General features: G+C 35.6%; 1 protein-coding gene across 1 annotated transcript in view; it reads left to right on the top strand.

The window, feature by feature from the left end:
* LOC122814254 (phosphatidylinositol 3-kinase regulatory subunit alpha-like) overlaps positions 1-19,120 on the top strand; it is a 2,697,787-nt gene that overhangs the window by 1,704,378 nt on the left and 974,289 nt on the right. The window contains exon 3 of the mRNA XM_044086851.1: positions 8,465-8,666. Coding sequence (XP_043942786.1) covers positions 8,465-8,666 — 202 coding nt within the window. The remainder of the gene's footprint in view (positions 1-8,464; positions 8,667-19,120) is intronic.

The raw sequence follows: 19,120 nt of genomic DNA, 5'->3' as shown, positions 1-19,120 counted from the left end.
ACACACACACACACACACATGCAGTGAATCAGATACATATACACACAATAACTAACACAAGCACAAGTGCATACATACACACACACACACACACACACACACACACACACACACACACACACAAACACACGCAATGACACAGACACATAGAACCACAGAATGACACAGATACAAACACACACACACACACATGCGCATGCACACACACACACACACACACACACATGCACACACGCACACACGCACACACACACACACACACACACACACACACACACACACACACACACACTATACTCAAACTTCTTCATATGTGTTTAGATGTGGCAGAACCCTGTACTTTCGTCATGGCAGGCATGAAGTACAAAGCCCACATAAGATCCTGCTGAACACCATTCAGTGAGGAAAGATCCCCTTGCAATAGCTTCTTGTTTGGTTTTGTCATTTGGCTTCTGCTGTAAATTTTGATGTGTTTGCCTTAGTTTGCAAACATTTCATTTCTACTGGCATCCAGTTATTTTCTTGATAGAAGATAGATTTGATTTAGTAAGCTTTGTTTTTTTTACATCAATCCTTGGGAATGCTCTGTACAGCAAACTGTCCTGCATATGCTGTGTGCAGAACTATATTATAACCACCCCAACACAGTTGTGGTAACATAGGATATTATAACCAGCCCAACACAATTGCAGTAACATAGATAGCACATTAGCAGTTGCTTCTTGCCTTAAGATACCTCTACTCAGTCTGAAAGTAAAGCTTATTCCCTGAAGAATCAGTATTCCCAGACAGCAAATACTGTTTCATTAATATTTTAATGACCTGAGTGCTTTTAAGTGTGGAGGGTTTGCCACATCTAATCTTTCTCAAGCAAGAGTAAATCAGCACAAAGGATAATAGCTTAATTAGGAAATTAAGTGGGCTAATTATTCCTATACCTGTTGTTATAACTCTCTCTCTCAGCTATCATGCCTCCCCAGAGTCCTTATTTACCAGTTTGTACCTTGTCTGTAGCCTCTCTTATCAAAAGACAAGAGAGCATCCAACATCACTTCATGGAAGGAGTCTCCTGGAGTACACTGGCCTTCTGATGACATACTTATGGTTGCCAGGATGGCAGCAGAAACATTCTGACTCTGTGCATCTGTTACAATTGAGATTTTTGGAGTATCTGGTTTAAACCATAGCATTCCCTTTGGTTGGGCAGCATGGTGCAATGGCCAGTCTTGCTGAGCTGACTACAGGTGCATGCATCGATACACTGCACCACTGTGCTAGTGCTCCTTGGCTGGGCTGATGCACTCCTCACGCCCGAGGCAGTGAGCTCCTATACATCAGAAGGGAAGCTGCTATAACTGCATCTTACCTTCTCCATCCCTCTGAAGATGGACATGCTATCGCTGGCTGATTCACTCCCATCTCTTACCTATCATGTCCTTCCAGTCCCACAACTTCTAAATGAATACCGGCTCCCTGGGGCTCTGTCACAACATTATGCCTCTTCCCCATCATTTCTGTGGTAACATTTCTCTTGAAATCCATTGCCTAAACACTAAATGACAGTCGTTTTTCTTTCTTTTTTTTTTTTTTTTTTTTTTTTTTTTATTTTGCTGCTGTTAATGTGCAAGGTGGGAGAAGTATACAAATTGACTGTACGAATCTTTCAACATTTTTACTGCTCTTTGTCACAAAGTACAAAATTTCAGTTGTGGAATTATACATTTATAGAAAGTCTATGTACTGTTGCTTGGCACAGATTTTATAAACATTGCTTCATAAAATGAACATATTTTTATGTGGTATTCAGCTGAGCAAATATAACCAACTTCAATTGTAGCTGTGGTTTTCTGTTTAGAATTCCTTTTTTTTTTGGTTTCATGTGTTTTAGAACTAAGTCTTACAGTAAATTTGCTGCAGTCATTCAGCAGTTCTGGCCTGTGACTTAATGGTCAGTTTGCAGAGGTCTGAATTATCACACAGCTGTTTTTAATAGAAGATATTTTCTGTAGAGCCATCGAAGGGCTGGCTTATTAAGAGCAATAACTTAATTTTGTTTTGACTGAAGAAAATTGAGCAGATATTATTAAACTTTAGTTCTCTTCTAGTAGATTGTAAATTGCAATTATGTGGAAATGTTACTAGAAGAAATGAAATATTTTGAGATCAGGCACACAAATTTCTGAAGCCTAATAGGCAGCAGAATGAAACATAAGAATATGGCTTTAAGCCATGTTATTAAATTGTCTCCTAGATATGAAAAATGTAGATACAATTTGTTATTTATATGATTTTTTTCATTTAAGCCAACAGTATAAATTATGTAAGAAGTCCTGGACTGCATGGCTTTCAATTACTTTATTCCATGGCATAAACTGATTGCACTGACTTGGTCCTTCCGTCTGACCCAGTATATATAGCAACTGCCTACTACATGAAAAAACATCTTAGTACAAGAGATATCCTTGAGGAAGTAGTGAAAACCTTGTGTTCTTTTAGTTATATACAATTGCTTATTTAAACATGTATCCTGGCACTATTTGTACTTTCTATAATATTGTTATATATTTTATTGTATTAATTAGAGTAGCAATTTTAGCTTGCTGTTTGCAGACTTTTTGCCATTGTAGTGATCAGCAGCTCTCTTTTTCTCTCTCTCTCTACCTCCAACCCTCAGTCATGGCTGAAAAAGGTCCATTTATAATGTTAATAAATAAATATAATAAAAAAATGCAACCTACCAGCTGAGTACTGATGCTGATCTGTAATTTAGTATTCTGTTTTTTATTTAATTGTGAATGTTTAACTAAGAAGCCCAGAGCCAGATTATGGACAAATGGGGCTGTAGGCAGGCTAATGGACCCCCCCCCCACACACACACACATGCATAGTATTTTCTTCTTTACTTCTACAATGATTAGAAATGTTTAAAACTTTTATTTCAGATTTTAAGGCACAAACGCTGATAGACATTTGCAAAACAAAACAACACAGTCTCACAGTGAAAACAGATTAGCATGAACAGTAAACTTCTCTGTCCTTGAAACTCACATTCACTGAAACTGCATTAAAACCCACATTCAAAGAAAATGCAGCTGACCAGTGGTGGTTAAAGTTTATCTTCGGGCTGTTTTCAAACCATAGGCCCCTTGCACACATTTTTAGGACCATGCACACATACATGCATGTGTTCTTTGATTTACCTTCTTGACTGTTTTTAATTATATTCCTTGTATACCTCTCAACTGTCCAGATTTTAACAGAATGTCCAGATTTTTGTCTCATATTTTTGGTCCATTCCTCATAAAGTTTTCAAGTTTTGGAAATTGTACTTAACTGTTAATTTACTTATGTGTTGCACTGCTGTGCACACATTTTTTGACTTGTACTAGATTTTTGTGACCCCACTTTAATATTTTCTAAATATCATAATTACTTGTATTATTTCTGGAGCGTTTCTTCTCGGGTCTCCACTGAAAATGGGCCCCTGGCTCAGTTGGACTAACCCAGTTAACAAATGTCACTAAATAAATAAATACATCTGTGGCTTTCTGGCAAGTCACTGAGGAATTATGTCACTAAATAACGACATATATTTCAGTTCATATCTTTCAGAAAATGCATATTAACACAAATACTGTTATTTATCAACGTTTAAGTTTTTATGACCAATATTTAAAACCTGTCCCTATTTTGGAGCCTTTGACCCCCATTATTTTAGGATTTGTCTAGATTTCTTGCACTAAGAGGGTGAGAGGTATGCTTGTATAATACAGCATCACTTGTTAGTGTATATTTTAAATTTGTAATTTTAATCATTTTTCCAATAAGCAATGAAACAAAACACATGAACCAATAATGGAAAAACTGCCCATTTCGGAACAATTCAACTATAAAAGACCACTCAAGCATCTGTCATTACAATCCACCAATATCAGTCAATGTGTATAATCCCTGTGGAAGTAAATGTCATCTGAATACTTCCACATTAAAGAGATCTGTACCTAATGAAGAGATTGTGCTAGCAAACATCTTTATATTTCAATGTTTTCTCTACAAATTCAGTGCCTGCTGCCTTTGAAAAACAAATTGCCTGTGTTACATAACAAAAAAAAGTTGGTAAGCTGATATTGCAGAAGGAAATGAATGGCAAACTGACAACAGGTTCATTGATAGTTACTAGGCATCTCTCACAAAGGAGGGCACACTCAGGACAGCAACCCCCACAACCCCCCCCTCCCCCTTAAAGTACAACACAGTATCAGCAATATACTGTGAGAATAGAACCCACAACCTTCTACATCAAAAAGCAGGCATGCTACTAACACTGCTTTCCAATTTTATATACAATAATGATGACCATTTGCAAAACAAAACAGTTCCACATTGAAAAAGACTTAGCATGAGCCACATATTGCCTTGAAGCGCACATTTTTTTGAAAATGGACTGAAGTTCACTATTCCTTGAAAATACACTGAAAATCATTTCATTGAAAATGCATTGAAAATCAATTCCTTAAAATGTTCTGAAAATCATGATTTTTGTATAGTTAGGTAGTTGAGGACCCAGGCTCTTGTTTCCTGTAACTAAGGTACAGGGTTTGTGCGTGAGCAAATTAACTAACCTGCCATCCCTAACTAGAGCATTTCCCATATACACTTTACCAGTGGAACATTGTTTGTTGTTAAGGTGCAGGCAGACACATATTTAAATTCCATGAAGCAAGTAACAGGTGTGTGTGTGTGTGTGTGTGTGTGTGTGTGTGTGTGTGTGTGTGTGTGTGTGTGTGTGTGTGTGTGTGTGTGTGTGTGTGTGTGTTGGAACATGGGAAATAGGAAGCAAAAAACAGGTGTATGTGTCGATGCATGCAGGGATGCATAGAGCATTTTTAAAGACGAACACCCTTAAAAAACAAATGTATTTTTTTAATTAAAAACATAACTGTTGTGACAGCCCCCAGCCAGCAGGCACCCTCCCAGCCAGTGGAGGCCCCGCCAAGCTAGTGGGCCCTAAGTGACTGACTAGGTCATATAGTGTTGGGACTGGCTCTGAGATACCCCCACTTGGATAACCAGACATGTTTCTTCTCAGAGAAGACAAAGGTATATTGAACTTAAGTAAGCATAATACATATAGAATATATTTAACACAAATAAAGCTTGCATATGAATTACAGTAAAAAGGACTTTATAAGCACAGAAGGATAACCCCAGTTAGCAGTTCAAGCATTTGAGCTTCATACTGCCTCAATCTCTTAGAGAAGGGGCAAGGGAACCTGCACACAGTGGGGAGGGAAATGTGGGTTCCTGTAGCGATGGTCCTCCTCTCCATAATGATGAGTGGGTTTAGCTCAATAAAATATCCTCATAACCAGGATGCCAATGGGGACATAAATAACTCTCATGACTGTAGGAATGTCTCTTTCTGTCTGACATGCTTCTGGAAAGGTTTGACTTTAAAATGCCGACTTCCTGAAAGTCAATGGTCCAAATTGGTGAAAAACAATTTCCCAAAAAATCCACTTCTAGTTGCTTTTTGCAAGGGGCCAAGCCCCCCCCCCCCCCACCGCACTCCTAAACTTATATATACTCCCTGATAGCACAAACTTGAAAAAGGGAGACATCTCCCTAAACAAGTAAATCATTGCAAAGCACACAATTAGAAACCTCACCAGCAAGGATTTCTTATGGGAAACATCATTTGGTGTTGTTCTGTTTGTCTTTTTATGTGATCTATTGATCTTTGAAAAATTTCATCTTAAGAATGTATAAAGGAGCCTTCTGGAAGTCCCCACCATGAAGGAACAAATGGACTTGTGTCCAATTGGAGAAGACTTTGTGATCAGCAAGCATCATGTCAATAAAGAGCATAAAAATATTTACAGTAAGTAAATATAGGACATCAATAACAAATTAAGGAAAAAAGAAAAACAGTGAAGTGCTAATATTTACTTTATGTTCTGTTTATTCATAACAATTTTAAACTGATCTAACCATTTGAGAAATTCCACTTTCAGTGGAGTATCTGAGAGATGGTCTCTAACTAGTACAATATTGTGCAATAATGTTCATTTATAATAACAATAATCATAATAATAATAATATACAATTTGCCATGCAAGCAATAAATGAAAAGTCAGTAATAGACAAGTGCTTCATTACTGTTAACCCTGCATCATGTGTGGCAAATGACAAGGTGAACTGTCACAGATTTAACTTTTGAAACTAGTACAGTAGTTGTTAGGAACTTACATATTAATTATAGTAAGTAAGGAGAAGTGAGCGTTAACAAATTAAACAAAAAATAAAAAAGGAGAGAGTTGCTTAAGTGCTGAGTTTTAACTCCTGTTTTATATATTTATAATATTTATTAAACCAAGAATGTGGACCTGAGCAGCCACAGCATGTAGGTGGGAGAATGTCAGTGCACAAAACATATATTAATGATACAACACAATTCATAATTCATTCATCCATATATGTACAACCACTTTTTTACATTGTCCATAATGCAAGATTCACATTGCCGTTTTGCTTGCCCTGCCGTGGTTATTCTTCCATACCACTTACAAGCATATATGCACTGTCACACCTATGGTCAGTTTAGAGTGTCTAGTCCATCCTACTGCATGTCTCTGAAGCATGGAAGGAAACTGGAACATCCAGAGAAAACTCACGCAAACACATTGAGCACATGCAGAGTCTGCACAGAAGGCACCTGCAACAATAAATGAAAAAAACAGTAATAGGCAATGTTTATACGTGCAATATTTATAAATCCTAATTTATCCAAGTGCCAAAAAAAATGAAATCCACAAGAGATAAGAATACTAAGATTTTTAACACCGAATAAATGCAAGGATAAAAGACTACAATTTAAATAAATGACCACGAGATAAATTATAAAACTGTAAGTATGTGATCTTTGTCATGCAGTAATCATAGCTGGTCAGTACAACTGATATGATAAGAGCTACACAGAGAGAAGGGATGATGTAGCTCATGGATAGAGAAAGTAGGACTGCCCTCATTGACCCATGTTTTGGGGGGGACTACGATTAGAGCTGGAGTTGGGGGGCACATGGATCACAAGGTACAATGATATTAACATCTATAAAATAAATGGTTAGTGTAACAGATACATAAAGAACTATGACAAGAAGACACATTAAACTTAACCTGCCTAATCAGTAATAGTATTAACATTTTTTGAGCTGGGTATAAGCTGCTGCAACTACTATTTGTTAATAATAAGTGGGAGTTTGCTAGGTAGCTGATGATATTAGTTGAGAAAATAAAACAGGAATATAGATGGAGCCTGTTAACTGATATGACTTTGTCTTGTGATTCAATGTGGCAGAAAGATTTTGAAATGTCAGGGTCAAGACTGACAGATAACACACAGAGTTCAGTTGAACAATGAATGTATTGTACACAGAGCACTGAGGCTACCGGTAGCCCAAAGGTTCATTAAATACAGGATATAGCAAAGCATTTCCAAGCAGTTTGTATCAGACTATGAATCCATCACTATAATGTTTGTAAATTAGATCAGTATTCCTGATCTCTGTTTCAACACTTTTCAGTATTCCTTACATGGCTACACTATTCATATGTCTAATATTCTGTGCATCTTTAAGACTTTTCGTGGAACCTGTAGTCTGACTAAATAACCAGCACATAGTGTTGATATATAGGCCTTGTGGTTGTAAACTCAAGTTAAGGAATAAAGAATATAGCCCAGCTATCTGCTTTACCCCAGTGGCTGTAAAAAAGCGTGCATTCTAAAGTATTTGAGAACGTAAGCATAATAAATGCCTAGCTTCTGGGCAAAGTATTAGAAAATATAGACAACATCATAACTATGTAATGTCTGGCCAAAAGTACAAGATGATACAAGCAGCATCTCATCTATCCTGTGTCCGCTTCAAAATACTAGAAAATTGAAATAGCATCATAAATGTCTAATGCCTCGGACACAGTGCCAGGCACTTATATGCTCTTCTTCCATCAGCTGTATATTTGCTGTGAGGTCTTGGGTATACATTGATGTTGCTGTACATTAAATTATGTGATAATCAGAAAAAAGAGACAGCACACTATGCATTTTTCAATATTACACTGCACTGAAAATGTAACAATATTGGCATATTTTAATTATCATAGTAATATATGTAGTGACCTTGAAGTGGTCCTTATCTCTATCTGTATCTGTGCACACTTCCACTGTTGCTTATTATGGGAAACTCCAAAAAGAGACAACACAATATGTATAAAATATGTGTAGAAAGTGTTATGCTTTCACAGGCTGCTGCAGCAATATCTTAAAATGTTAGATAGCATGAATTTACAGTGTTGAAGATACTGTAAAATCATTATTACAAAGTACAGTATGAACAACCTAATACTGTTACATTGCCGTGTGCTCATCATATTAAACTCAGTAATGCTTCTGCTTCCCCTATAGAAAAACAAAGCCTGGAAGAGTGTGGACAACAGATTAGAAAGATTCTGGACTCAGCAAGCACCCTTCATCAGAATTCTGTAATCTTACAGACACTGACCAAACACTTCTGCCATCTCTGTCAGAACAACAGCAAGAATTTTCTTACTCCCAAACGGATTGGTGAATTCTATGGTGATGTCCTGTTTAAGCCATGCCAGGCAAGGTGAGAAGACAGTGCATGCCTTTGTATTTTGTTTCATTCTTCTCCTTGTTGCATAGCTTCACAGTTTACAGCTTTTGTACAGTAAGTTACAGAATATTTTAACTTCAACAGCCAAACTAAGCAATCATAAATTTTGCTGTATTGGCTGTAATGTTATGTTTACTCTTAATGGCAAAAACACTCACATACACTTACACACACATACACACACTCAGTTCCTGCTTCTAAAATGTGTAAGTTTATTAATGTGTGTGTGTGCGTGCGTGCGTGTGTGTGTGTGTGTGTGTGTGTGTGTGTGTGTGTGTGTGTGTGTGTGTGTGTGCGTGTGTGTGCGTGTGTGTGCGTGTGTGTGCGTGTGTGTGCGTGTGTGTGTGTGTGTGTGTGTGTGTGTGTGTGCACATGCATGTGTGGTGTTAGTAGTCCACACAGAGTATTTTTAATGGCATGCATTGTATGGAGGGAAAAAAGCCAGTAGATACAATTATAATAAACAGTTCATTTATGCACTTCAATACATAAGAAGTTTAGGATATAACCTAAATAAAGATTCTTAAGACAAGACAGTGATTGACATACCTTATCTGATATAGAGAAGCCAATGAACTTCAGAGAATTTGAAATTGAAAAGAGTTATACTAGTCAGCAAAAACGTAGACTTTGTTTACAGTGGTCTATGGTTCTGGGCACAAGGCCAGATTTGATTGTTAAGCAAGTAGCTTTTTAGAGTGGATATGAAGGTTTTTATGGAATCAAGAGTGGTAGGGCATTCCATAGTTTTGCTATGGAATGGGAGTATAAGCATTGTCCAGCTCTTTTATTGGGTTTGGATATGCTTAGAAGCTGTTTATTAGTAGATCGAAGATTCCGGGAGGGAATGTAGGATTGTAGGCCAGAATGAAGTGAAGGGCAGTTTCTGGGTTGTATATTAGTTTATGAGCAAGAGTTATTTGGGTATAATGAATGTAGTGAGGGAATTCAAACCATTTCAGTTCCTTAATTGCCTGGCACTGGTGTGTGTGGTTTGGTAGGCCAGAGGCAAATTTTGTAATTTTATAACAGCATGATTGTAGTTTTTTGCTTACAGATGTGTGAAGGTTGGTAAAGATGAGGGAACCATAGAGGAGGGAAGGGAGTAAGAAGGTATTTGCCAGTTTTATTTTTGTGGGTTTATCCATATTGAGCTTATGTCTGTAGAGTTTCCTAGTTTAGAATGCGTTTTTTTAATTGTATTAAGAATATGTTATTCAGAGGATAGTTTGTCGTCTATAGTAGTGCCTAGTAATTTTGCTGTCTTTACTACTTCAGTTTCAGTTCTGTTTTGCGAGTAGATCTTAAAGTCATGTGGAGGTGATTTAGATGAAAATAGTAGTACCTTAGATTTTTTGGGATTTAATAGTAGTTGGGCTTTGTTTAGCCAAATTTCTATGGTTGAGAAGGCATTTTGTTTTATTTTTAGGAGATCTGGGAAGTTCCCAAATCCTGGTCATGGACTCTCCAATAAGTATACAAACACCTGAGATTCAGCAAGTATTTATTCCATAAACGAACAATAAGACAAACAGCAGCACAGGACTCCAATAACTGACAGCACAAAATAATTAATATGAGAACTAGTTAAGCGCTTTCACTCACTCGTATGGTGGGCTTCATCAGAACATCTTATTTATGTTAAGTCTCGCGTTTTATTTAAAATTAGGCGCCAAAAATAACGGATAAAAAGTGAAACTATGTATCTATTACTAGACACACGCCTCTTAAAGCTACAACAAGCATAAACAATGTATCCTTCGTATGAACATACATATAAATAAAAAATGTTTCACTTTGGTAACATCTAATACTACTTGTTTGATTATAAATCATAATTCACTACAATAAGAAAATAGCGGACAAAGCTAAAGTGGGCATTGAACTCAAATAAAACATCTCTTGTTAAATGTGTTCAGAATTCACCACTGTAATATATCATACTTGTCACATCACTTGAATTCACCTTAAAATATTGTATTGCTAAACTGCTAAATAAAAACTATGTGTACCTATAATTGAGTGTATCCGATTTAGGAATAACCATGAAAGCTTAAATAAAATAAAATAAAATACATTACTAATTCAATACATATATAGGCTCTATCCTAATGCTAAATCAACCAGAAGCACTCCAAAAAATTGATATGTTAAAATTTAAAATTGAAATTCATATATATAAAATATTTAATATTGATATTTAAAAATATTTAAAAATGTAGTTCCGAATGTGTAAATGTACAGACTGAAGCTGATAACCCCCTTTATAAATATCCTAATATTCTGTATGTAAATGCCTTCATCCCTATTGGCTCCCAAATTCAACTTATATTTGTTTATTTGTACTAAGATTTGTATTTAAGTCAACTCCAGGATGGGTTTACATGAAATGTACTCATTGAGTCCAGGTGGAGTGGTGGCGTCTAGATAAAGTTGCCACCAAACCTCTTTAAAACTCAATAAAGTTTTATAGTCACCACCTCTTGGATCCACTGAGATAATTTCCAAAATGGCAAATTTGAACTTGTGTCTATCACCCATCTTTTCAATAAGTCTATATAAGGCATTTGTAAAATCTTTCTTCTTAATACAATAGGTGTGATCATATATACGCTGTCTGAAACACAGCTCCGTTTTGCCTATATAGAAACTTGTACATTCACAACACTTGGCCAAATAAATGAGCATTTTCGTTCTACAATTCCCATATTTAAATTTGACTAATGATTGTGATTCATTCTGGATAATCTATTTCTTGTCTTCTAATATATACTTACATTGATTGCATGGTCCACATTTTGAAATATGTGGAAAATTACCTGACCTTTGATCACCGCTCACTATCCTAGGAACCAATAAATTCTTATGTTCCTTCCCATTTTGTAAACAATTCTTGGTTTATTCCCCATTACTTCCACTAACTTGGAATCATGGGAAATCAAATACCAGAATTTGTTGATTATTTTAACTATCTTATCTACAACTGGACTGTATAATAGTATTAAAGATCTTTGATGACAAGTTGTCACATTTTCACACTTATTACCCGATTTCATCAAATGTTTAGTTTCAAATCCTGTTCCTAATAACAGTTTGTATTTATTACCCCATTCTTGAATTGCATATTGTCCAATTTCTGTTAATATTTTTGATGGATAGCCTCTCTCTAAAAATAACTTGGTAATAAATTCAATTTCCTCAGCCAGTATCTTTGCATCTGATGTCATACGGGCAACCCGTTTGACCTGCCCTTTGTAAATGTTATGTTTCATATTAAGTGGATGACAGCTACTCTATTCCAAATAATCATTTGTAAAAGTCTTCTTCCTATGTATCCTAGAATAAAAGTTGCTATCATACTTATAAATATATGTATCGAGATATGCTATATCTTCAGTATTATAGATATATGTAAACTTGAGGTATTCGCTTGTAGTATTTAAGAATTGTAAAAATGTGGCAAATTTTTCTTCACTATCATCCCATAAGATGTAAATGTCATCCAGAAATCTTGAATAATGTTTGACACTCTTAAAGAATTCACTAGGAAATAATGAGGACTGCTCCCAATCCAGCATGACCAGGTTGGCAAAAATGGGAGCACAAGCTGCTCCCATAGCTACCCCCCTGGTCTGCTTGAAGTACTCACCCTCAAAGAATATAAAATTGTTGTCTAAAACAATGGACATCAGTTCCACAATAAGGCATGTCTCTTCCCAACTAAAATCGGGATATTTCATGATACTATTACAGAATGCCTCTAAACCAGCCTGCTTGGGTATACATGAGAAAAGATCTATAACATCAATGGTGACAACTATCAGGCCATCTTTACATATACCAGTTGGATATGTACCTAAAATTCCCATGAATCTTTAACCATGTGAGGAATTCCACTGTATATATGTTTCAATTTTATATCTATAAATTTTCCCATGGGAAATGTTTTGGATTTGCTGCCTGATATAATCGGACAGAAAGGGGGGTCTGAAGTATCTTTGTGTATTTTAGATATGCCAACAATTGTGGCTAATCTTAGATATTTAACTTTCAGAAAATTGTAAATCTCACTATTAATCCTACCATCGATATAGTATTCCTGAATGTATGAATCAATCCGTCGGTAAGCTATATTAATTTCATTAATGGAGATGTTTTCATAATTACCTGAATAATATAAAATATCATACATTTTCTTGGAATATTTTATACTATCATATATAACAATACCACCCCCCTTATCCGGTTTCATAACCCTAATGTTGGTGTCATCCTGTAAGGCCTTAAGTGTCTTCCTTTCCACTTCTGTTAAATTACAAATATTTTCCTTATTAATAATAAGAGATACTTGATAAATTTCTCTTGTCACAATTTTCTCATAAATATCCACCATAGGATGACTCGGTGGTATAAATGTACTTCTTTCCTTGAAAATTTTGTCTCTGTTATGTTACTGATATCAAACAGATACTCGGTATTAATCTTGTCATTAAAAAATACCGCTAAATTCATCTTCCTCGTGAATTTCTTTAGTTCACACAAACAATCCACCACATCAAAGTGTGGATTGGGAATGTATTTCATGCCCTTGGCCAACAAGTTAAAATGTGTCTTGTGAATGTCTAAACTCGAAAAATTTTATATATATGAATTTCAATTTCAATTTTAATTTTTAACATATCAATTTTTTGGAGTGCTTCTGGTTGATTTAGCATTAGGATAGAGCCTATATATGTACTGAATTAGTAATGTATTTTATTTTATTTTATTTTAGTTAAGCTTTCATGGTTATTCCTAAATCGGATACACTCAATTATAGGTACACATAGTTTTTATTTAGCAGTTTAGCAATACAATATTTTTAAGGTGAATTCAAGTGATGTGACAAGTATGATATATTACAGTGGTGAATTCTGAACACATTTAACAAAAGATGTTTTATTTGAGTTCAATGCCCACTTTAGCTATGTCCGCTATTTTCTTATTGTAGTGAATTATGATTTATAATAAAACAAGTAGTATTAGATGTTACCAAAGTGAAACGTTTTTTATTTATATGTTTGTTCATATGAAGGATACATTGTTTATGCTTGTTGTAGCTTTAAGAGGCGTGTTTCTAGTAATGCATACATAGTTTCACTTTATATCCATTATTTTTGGTGCCTAATTTTAAATAAAATGCGAGACTTAACATAAATAAGATGCTTTGATGAAGCCCACCATACGACTGGGTGAAAGCGCTTAACTAGTTCTCATATTAATTATTTTGTGCTGTCAATTATTGGAGTCCTATGATGCTGTTTGTCTTATCATTTGTTTATGGAATAAATACTTGCTGAATCTGAGGTGCTTGTACACTTATTGGAGAGTCCGTGACCAGGATTTGGGAGTTTAGTGCATTTTTGGTTTTTAGATCTGGGAAGTTGCTAGAGGAAGATATAGTAGACTTGTCAGTATATTGGATAAGTGAACTATGTAGGGAGACTATGGGGAGATTAATTACAAATACATTAAAAAGCAAAGGTCCAACAATGGACTCCTGTCTTATTAACCATTTAACCAGATTGATTGTTTTGCCATCTGACAGATTGTTGTCTGTTGTTCAGGTAGTTGGTGAACCAGGTAAGTGTATATTCATAGCATGCTAAAGTTGCTAGTTGTTGTAGTAGTTTAGAATGTGATAGTGTGTCAGAAGCGTTGGATAGCTCTCATAAGACTACTGTTGTCAATAGTCCAGAGTTCAGAGCTTTGTTCAAAGTATTAGTGAAATAAAGTAAGGCTAAAGTAGTACTATGTGAAGGACAAAAGCTGTGCTGGGTGGGGGCCAGGAGATTATTGCCAGAGAGCTGTTTTAGCAGTTGACTGTGCATACACTTTTCCAATATTTTATATAATGGTGAGAGAATGGAAATGGGCCATAGTTAGGTAGTATTTCCACCTTTGTTCAATGGGTTTATGATGGATATCTTCCAAATTTGAGGTACTGTAGATTCTGAGATGGATCTGTTAATTAGAATACTGATGGGGTAGGCTATTGCACTGGCACCAAGTTTCAAGTATTTGGAGGGGGGGTTATCAGTAGATACAGTGAATGGTCTTAGTTTATTTAGCAATTTAAATACTAGAGAGGTGGGTACTAGTTTTAGGGAGAATATTGGAATTACTGGGGTATTGTTAGTGGTTTCTTTGTGGAGAGGGGGATATAAGCTGGTATTTTCATGAACTGGGTTTGAGATCCTTATCTTATTGTTGGGAGGCTTGTTTGTTATTGGTTGAGGTTCTTTGACAAGTTTAAGAATGCTGTCGATAAAGTGGGAGTTGAAAATGTGGGCTATTTGTTGTAGGTCTTTATCAGGAAAAGGTGATGGGTTTTGTGTGGTCCCAGGATTAAGGACAGACGAGACTGATTTCCAGAAATTTTTTGGATTATTTCTTTTACTAGATAATTGTTATGAAATATATATATATATATATATATATATATATATATATATATATATAAATTGTCATTTTTAACTAGTTTCTTGGCTTTGTTATGAAGTTGTTTGATGTTAATTTCATTTGCTTAGTTTTTGTTTTTATGACATTTTTCCAGACTCAGTCTCCAGAAAGAAGAATTTGTTTTGTTGGTTTTGTAAGCCAGGAAGAATGATTAAGTTTTATCCTTTTATACCGAATGGGGGCTAAGGTATTTAGGGTATCAAGGAAGACCATATTAAAATAGTTTACAGCTTCTTCTAAGGGTAATGTTTTTAGTGGGGTCTAATTCTGAGCTTTTAGGGAATTATTGAAAGTTATTTGGTTGAAGTTGGTTAAGTGTCTAGATGATCTATATGAGTGGGGTTTGGGTACCTGAGTATGGTTTCTATGTGTAAAAGCTGGTAAATGGTTGCTTAGGGTATCAGGGAGGGTACAAGTGTTGGAATATTTATGTGGATCTGAGACTAGGATCCAAACCAAGATGGAGTCTGGTTGATTACCTAGTATTCATGTAGGGCATGTGACAAGCTGTGTATACCTGTGCAGGTGAATACAATTAGCTGGGGAATTTGAGATTAAATTTTGCCACTTAATGTTTGTATCCCCTAGAATGCCAGTTTCATTGGATATATTTTGGGTTGTCCAAGACAGAAAATCTTCAAGAAAAGGGATGTTTTGGCCTGGGAGAATATATAGTGCTGCTATGCATAAATGTGTATTATTGTTTATTTGCAATGATGCTAGTAGAATTTCCTTGTTAACCAAAAAACACAGCACTGCAGAGAAGAAAGTAAATGAAGGTCCGTACACCCTAAAATGATGCCCAAGGCAGTCCACAAGTATATAAAGGTTTATTGCACAACGTCCACAAAACAAAATCCACAAAAGTCCACACCAGATTAAGTGCTTTCATTTCATCCATGGAAACTTCATCAGAATGGTGCAGTTAGTTAACTCACAGTTTAAATACATGAGCAATGCATATGTTTGGTTAAAAATAATTAAATAAAACTGAAACCTTTAAAGAAACGTAGTAAAAAATACCACTAAATATAAAAATATGAAATACAATATATACAAGATAAGTACCACTTCATAAATATACTTTATTGAGTGACTAAAATAAATTATAATAAAGTAGCTTTCATTTTCAAAGCAGGGACTATAGAAAAGTGATAATTTAATCCTGAGCTAACACAGGTGTCAAAAAACATTTGCCATATCATTTCCTGATATTCAAGTCTGGTTTCCCAGTCACCACCCCTTTCGGGGATTTGGAACTGCTCTATGACCCAAAATTTAAACTTAGCTGTAGGACAAACCAAACTATGCCTAAAAAGGGCATTGGTATCTTTACCCCTGTTTAAGTCATATACATTCTTTGTCTTAGGCATCTTTCAGTTTTACCTGTGTAGAATGCATAACAGGTAGTGCAATGTGCCATGTATATAATTCACTTAGAGGCACTGTTGTAATACCCATCAGTGGGAATAAACCTATTGAGACTTGATAAAAATAATTCACAATTATTAACCAGCATCCAGCACTGTGCACAACTACCACACTTGAAAGTACCCTTATTTTTATGTGGTGTAATATTATTATAACGGGCTGCATTCTCAAACAAATTCTTTAAATTGGCCCCTTTCCTGTAGCTGACTTTGAAGGAATTCTGAAAAACGTTCAGAGTGTTTGGCATCATGGCAAAAATATTCCAATAGTTAAGAATAATTTGTTTGATTTTTGATGAGTCTTGTTTATAACTTAACACACAGTAAATGTCCATTGCCCTAGAAGAACCCATATCATTAGTGTGTGTGTTCCTGCCTTACTCATGTTTGGAGTAGCTTGATTGTTAGTATTAGTGACCCCACCCCTAATTAAAGAGTAATATTTAGAACCCAGACTGCCTATGATTTCCTTCTTAATGGTGTAAATAAGGGGTTTGGGGCATTCTCTAGCTGTAAACAGGCTCTCAATAAAGTCTAATGCTTTAATCAATACTCCTTCCTCAGAAGTCATACGAGCTGTCCTCACCATTTGGCCCTTCATGATATTCTTTTTTTGAAGGTGAAGGTGATTGCTTTTAAAGTGCAAATACGAGCTGGAAAAATATTCCTTCCTCTACAAATTTGGGACACAAAATTATTGTTCTCTGCGTCCTTCAGAATGAGCACATCTAGGTATGCAATGGAGTCAGTCTCCACTGTGCTAGTAAAGGAAAGGAAGTTAATGGTAGATTGTAAGTATTCCATAAAGGCTGCCATTTGATCCTGGGACCCTTCCCATAAAATAAAAATATCATCCAAGTAACGATAATATGCATGGATGTGTTTGTAAAACTCACTCTTAAATACATAATGTGTTTCCCAATAAAGGAGAACCAAGTTAGAAAATATTGGGGTGCATGCAGCGCCCATTGCTACTCCATCTAACTGCTTGTAATATTCTCCCTGAAAGTAAATTAAATTATTATCCAAACTAAGTTCCATGTTTTTCAAAATCAGCCTGAAATCATTTGTATTCACAAAATCAAACCCAATCAAAATTTCTTCAGACCAGGCTAACCCTGTGTGATTGGAGATCGCAGAAAAAAGGTCTTTCACATCTATAGTCACAAAATTACAGTTAACATCAAAAGGGACCCCCCCAACTTGGTCAAAAATATCCCAAGAATCTATTAAAATGCGATGGTATAAACCATAAAAGGTTTTAATTTAGAATTAATAAATATTGCCAAAGGTTGTGTTTTTGAGCCAGCTGATACAATAATTGGCCTGAAAGGAGGGTCCTGTATATTTTTTGTGGACCTTGGGAATTCCAAAATTGCCTGGAATAACAGTTTTTTTAACTCATAAGACATTTTATAGCTTGGTATCAATCATACCTTGTAAAAGATTGTCTTCCAGAATGATGTCTATTTTCCGGGTCTATATTAAATCAGCGAATGCTCAAAATAGCGAATGCTGATTTATTGACCCTTAAAGAGTGAAACCTGACAATTCTGAAGACACAGAACAGAGATTTTTTTCCCCAGGGAAAAAAAATTGCTGGGTCGTTTTTGGGACTTTTCCATTTCCTCCACTGTGGTGCGATCTTGGTGTTGGTATATTTAAGTTGGGGGGATGTGGGGGCACAATTTGTTTTGATCTTTTCTTTTTTTTTTTTGTGGAACAGCGATTTTTTTCTCTGGGAAAAAAAATCACTGTTCTGTGTCTTCGAGATTGTGAGGTTTTGCTTTTAAAGGGTCAATAAATCAGCGTTCGCTATTTTGAGCATGCGCTGATTTAATATAGACCCTAATTTCCTGTAAGCTATCTCAATTTCATTCCTAAAAACCTGACAGTATTTTCCTTACTCAGTTAAAATATCCAGCATTTTGCCCATGTAATTCCACTGTGTCATTAAAACAACTCTACCCCCCTTGTCTGGCTTTATGATTGAAAGGGATTGAAAATTAATCAACAAAACTTTGCCTATCAGCACAGGTAGTGCAATCATTATGAACAGTAACAATTGTATATATTCCTTAAACAACTTCCATGTTTTCAATTACGCTGAGATAGCATTGGAGGAATCCCATTTTAAACTGTTCCAAAAAGGCTTCGCCTTTTTTCCTATGAGGAAGGGGAAATTAACTGAGACCCTACTTAACACCAAACAATTTTTTAGGAATTTAAAATAATTCTTTAAAGACTATGATTAAACATGCCCCCCACTCTTAGAATTTGACACAAGTGTTTCAAGAAAGAGCATTTTCAATCCCCCCTGCATCCAGATTTGACTAATTTTGATGTGTTACTTGAGAATGAGTTAAAACAATTTTTCAAGACCAAAAGATGGTCTAGAGACAATTTAAGTCAGGAGAAAAGTACTCCACACATTATGCAGTAGAAAGGACTTAAGAATCATGAAGCCAGACAAGGGTGGGTGGAGTTGTTTTAATG

The sequence above is a fragment of the Protopterus annectens genome, chromosome 10.part0 (assembly GCF_019279795.1).
Source record: "Protopterus annectens isolate FY-2018-M chromosome 10.part0, PAN1.0, whole genome shotgun sequence".
In the NCBI taxonomy this organism is placed as follows: Eukaryota; Metazoa; Chordata; order Ceratodontiformes; family Protopteridae; genus Protopterus; species Protopterus annectens.
This window is presented reverse-complemented; position numbering and strand designations above follow the sequence as displayed.